This window comes from Cucurbita maxima, unplaced genomic scaffold (assembly GCF_002738345.1).
Source record: "Cucurbita maxima cultivar Rimu unplaced genomic scaffold, Cmax_1.0 Cma_Scf00002, whole genome shotgun sequence".
Taxonomy (NCBI): Eukaryota; Viridiplantae; Streptophyta; class Magnoliopsida; order Cucurbitales; family Cucurbitaceae; genus Cucurbita; species Cucurbita maxima.
Window position 1 is genome coordinate 1,966,313 of NW_019272018.1, and position 4,495 is coordinate 1,970,807.

General features: G+C 37.6%; 1 protein-coding gene and 1 long non-coding RNA gene across 3 annotated transcripts in view; both read right to left on the reverse strand.

The window, feature by feature from the left end:
• LOC111465670 (protein translocase subunit SecA 1) overlaps window positions 1-1,455 on the reverse strand; it is a 3,682-nt gene extending 2,227 nt beyond the window's left edge. The window contains exons 1-2 of the mRNA XM_023110180.1: window positions 1,150-1,455; window positions 879-1,027 (exon numbers count right to left, since the gene is read on the reverse strand). Coding sequence (XP_022965948.1) covers window positions 879-1,027; window positions 1,150-1,393 — 393 coding nt within the window. The 5' untranslated portion in view covers window positions 1,394-1,455. The remainder of the gene's footprint in view (window positions 1-878; window positions 1,028-1,149) is intronic.
• An 815-nt stretch (window positions 1,456-2,270) lies between these two features.
• LOC111465696 overlaps window positions 2,271-4,495 on the reverse strand; it is a 13,822-nt gene continuing 11,597 nt past the window's right edge. The window contains exons 2-5 of one of the 2 annotated variants that reach the window (XR_002714227.1): window positions 4,327-4,333; window positions 4,062-4,143; window positions 3,449-3,526; window positions 2,271-2,462 (exon numbers count right to left, since the gene is read on the reverse strand). This is a non-coding gene — a long non-coding RNA (uncharacterized LOC111465696). The other variant, XR_002714226.1, reaches the window with a different exon arrangement.

Consider the following 4,495-nt stretch of genomic DNA (forward strand, 5'->3'; position numbering starts at 1 on the left):
AAAAAAAAAAAAAAAAAAAAAAAAAAAAAAAAAAAAAAAAAAAAAAAAAAAAAAAAAAAAAAAACTTGCTTTTTTTCACTTCAGGCTTAAGCCCCTTCAAAAAACACATTTCAAACCATTAAACACAGTAATGGTTGCAGAAAGACCCCAACAACTTTCTTTGCTCCCATTTGGTCAATTGGATTAAACAAAACAGGGGCTTTATTCACTTAAGCTCCCTATTTTGCAATGGTTATAAATCATTCACTTGGAGACATGTGAGTGGGGTATCCTACAAAAAAAGTTTGTTTAAGACTAGACAACAAAATATTTAGTCTTTCTTTATAAATTCGTTAATTGAGAATTAATGTTTCATAAGATGACCATATGTGACTCAATCTAAATTATGAGTAAGTTAGGAACTCCTACGAGGGTTTGTCTTTTGATTAGGCGAGAATGAGTTTCAGCTTATTCACTTAATTCAACAGATATTAGTGCTAGTTTGAGGTTTTTTTGGTAACCACATTGGGTTCAGTGAAAGGTTTCATTGCCTTTCCTATATTCACTGAATTAACGAAATTTTGTCCTACAAGAACAATGAGTGCTAGAAAATCTGGAAAAGGAGACCCATGTTTTCAATCTTCTGGAAAAATGGTGGCAGCTCAAATTATTCAGCAGTAAAATATACATTTCTAAATTTGGCCAAAACTAAACTAATCTCATTGTCCTATTTTTCCCTCTTGTTTTCTACTTTACCAGTGGCTCATAGTGAAGATTAAAAAATACTCCATTTATGGGCAGTGTAAGAACCATTACATCAAGGTCAGGCATCATAACTTATTCCATTACAACTCAAACAAATAAGTAATTATTAGAAAGCAAATTGCTAGAAAACCAACCTCCCCAGTGGGATCAAATCCTCCCAAATAGCGAATAATTGCTTCCTGCTTCTCAAAAGCATCCGCAAAGGTAGCTTCACTACTTCTTCCTACTATATATTGCTTGAATGCCCCCACTCTTCGGGCATTTTTCAATTCTTCAGCAAACCCTGAGATAAATAAACAGACAAATAATTAAATTTGGTCATAAACTAATCATCAGTCGCAATGTTTATGTATAATATCGTGCAATTGAATTAATACAACTTCAAGTACGGGAAATTAGGCGTACGGAGGAGAGTAAAGGACTCAGAGCTGATTTCGGTTCCTTCGGAAGGGCTCTTCTTTCCAGTGAAGGCTCCCTTGATCTTATCCATCCATGAATCGTAAAGCTGCGTCGTGGAGAAGATGGACCGTGATTGTAACAGAGCCGAAACACAATTTCGGGGACTGCGATCAAAAGAAGAGAAGGGGAAATTGAGATTAGATGTGTTTGTCTCGGAAAGATTGATTAGGAATCGAGAGGACGAACGCATTTTCGGAAAATGCAAGAGTTCTGAATCGGCTTCTTCAGGTTGGAATTAGGGTTTTAGTCCGTTTTTTTCTTCTTTTTCTTTTTATTTATTTATTATTTTTTTTATTATTATTTTTTTTTTAATGAAAAAATTTACCTCCTAAACTCACTCCTCCTTCAAATATATATATATATATATATATATATATATATATATATATTATTATTATTATTTTTTTTTTTAATGAAAAAATTTACCTCCTAAACTCACTCTTCCTTCAAATATATATATATATATATATATATATATATATATATATATTATTATTATTATTTTTTATTGTTCATAAATATTTTTTGCAACTATTTTTTACCTTTATTGATTTGGTTAGAATTTGTATTATTATTTTTTAATGGAAGGGTTTTAAATTGAATAATGGTAAGATTATCCATTAAGATTAAAAACAAATGACTAATTAATAATTAATGAATTATATATAAAACTCGGCTATTAGAGACTCTATCACTAGATAGTTTTATTTAATTTGAAGTATTTAAGTTGATTTAGGTAAATTTTATTTAACGATTTGAAATAAACTCACATTGCGATTAGTTTTTAATATAAATTAAAAATTCATTTATTTAACCTTTTCAATCTACTATTGCATGTATTATAAGCCCATGTGCCATGATCTTTGAGCACGACCTCGTTCTGATTCCAAAATTGATAGCTTGGTGGAGAACATTCGCGAAAACATAGTCGATCAGTACCAAATTTTCATCTGCAAGAATTATTTCTTCGAATTCTAAGTAGATCCATAACTGTCACGACCCAATATTTTACTACAGACCGTGACTAATGACAAGACATAAATGCACTAAGTGATTTAAATATGAAATAGAAAAAAAAAATCCTTAAAATTCCAATAAAGTTTTGAACGACAAACAAACAGAACACTTGATAGTTTGAAAATAAATTTCGAAAGAATGTAAATACAAAATAAAGATTGGATTGACGCCCCGGGACAACCCATTCCTCTATGACAATCCCCGTCTCCATCACGCTCGCCCTTGACCGATGTCTCGCGCTCCTGAAAAAAGAATACATAGCAAGGATGAGTATAAAAATTATATTCAGTTAGCCACCTACTTTAGGCTCTCTTCGCATTCTAACTTAACAGGTTCCCACAGTTTCCTAAATCGGTTCTAGGATATCTGGTTCTAATCTTAGTCCCTTGGGGCTTGTCCCTTGGGTTTCACCGGTTCATCGTTCCTTCATTAGACGCCTAGAGGTTCCTTACGCCAAGCTAATATGGTTGGTATCTCTCAATGAAATGCTACCTCTACGTGGCTATCTGGGACTACATGGTATCTAGCCTAGGGGTGTGCTGAATACCCCTACGCCCATATAGTCCCCCTATGGGGGGCGCGACCCAACCCGTTCCCATGCAGCTAATGGGCTGTACAATGTGCGGACACATTTCCCATGCGAAATGGCTAAGAGTAGTAAGGATTGATCAGGGACCCTTGATCCTCCCACGAAGCTATAGATACCGTTATCACACTAGCAGTCTATGAACACTCCTAAGGTACCTTGTTGTCGTGGTAATTCGTTAAGTTCCTAGGGGAAAGTTAAGTCTGGCTAGAGCGACATATTGCTCCTAACCGTAATCACCTAAGCTTATCATAGAAATGGGCCCTACCAATTAACAGAGTGTGCATGACCGTCTTCTAACATCATAATATATAACTCATGCAAACAAGGCATGCCGGCTTAATGGGGCGATGACCTCCATCAAGCACCCAGAACATGAAGTTCGTGCTCAATGGGGCGAATTCATCCATCAAGCACCCGGAACGCGGAATACACAATCCCAACATAAATTAAACGCATGCATACGTACAACGAAAGCTTAAAGCACACAAGCAACACTCAGATAATTCACCCAATACAATCATAACAATCAATCAGACTAATATTTTACATGAAGAGCTAATCTGAAGCAAAATTACTAGCATGCATGCAATCCAAGCGAATCCTACAAGTATTTCTTCCTAATACCGGGTAGTGACTTACCTGGTTAACGCATGCCTTTTTGTTAGGTTTCTTTGCCCGTGAGGTGTCCAAAAATATCGATTTTCTTAAATTAGGTCCCTATTCACGTAAAAACAGTATTAGAACTGGAACCGGGACAAAAATCAGACAAACAGAGGGGAAACGGGCCAAAACGGCCGTTCCACGCGCGCTCACTCCCAACAGTGCGCTGGGAGTGTGAGGGCCACGCGCGTGAGAGTGCACTAGTCGCAGGACGCACGCGCGGCAGCTTCTACACAGTCGCGGGTCGGCCGGTCCTGTTTGGCTTGGCTCAGCTCGCATTTGCGGTTCGGCTCGGCTTTGCAGGAGACACGTGTCGTCGCCTCGATGGAGCTGCGTTGCTCCAGCCAACGATCGACACGTGTCTGCCGCCCTTCACCGCTCGTCGGCCTACTTTTTTTTTTTCCTTCTCTGTCCTCTACAATCCGAAACATAGTGTCCCCTTTCCGATTTTCATATCTTTTGATTCGTAGATCGAATCGATATGATTTCTTCGGCAAATTTCTAGATCGTGTTACGGGCTACGTCCTAGTATTTTTTTTGTAATTTTTTGCCTGACTACCAAATGACTTAAGAGCGTCGGAAGTTCACTCACCGTTCTCAGACGATTCTCGGATCTCCGCCTTCGGGTTGAGGTCTCGGCCAAACTTCTTCACATATCGTGCGTAGAGTTGTTCCTAGGTTAATATTTTAGTAGTTTAGGACTCGATTCACATAGGAAAAACTCAGATCTGAAAAATGTCATTCAGAACCTTACCTCGCGAAACGTTCTTGAATCTTGACGGAGCGTTGGCCTCGCTAGCCTCTTAGTCCTTGTACAAGTCTCGTCTGAAGGTGGATTCCAGCGTGGTCCAATAAACTTCGCGGCTGATTTCTCTTCATTTTCTCTCTAACTCTCTTTTTTCTTTGCAGGGGATTTGACGGGGTTTTCTTTGAACCCCTATTATGGTTAGAGGGGCAAAATTACATTTTTGCCCTTAACTTGCTGTGTTTTTTTTTTTTTTTTTTTTTGCGTTGCAATAACATCAT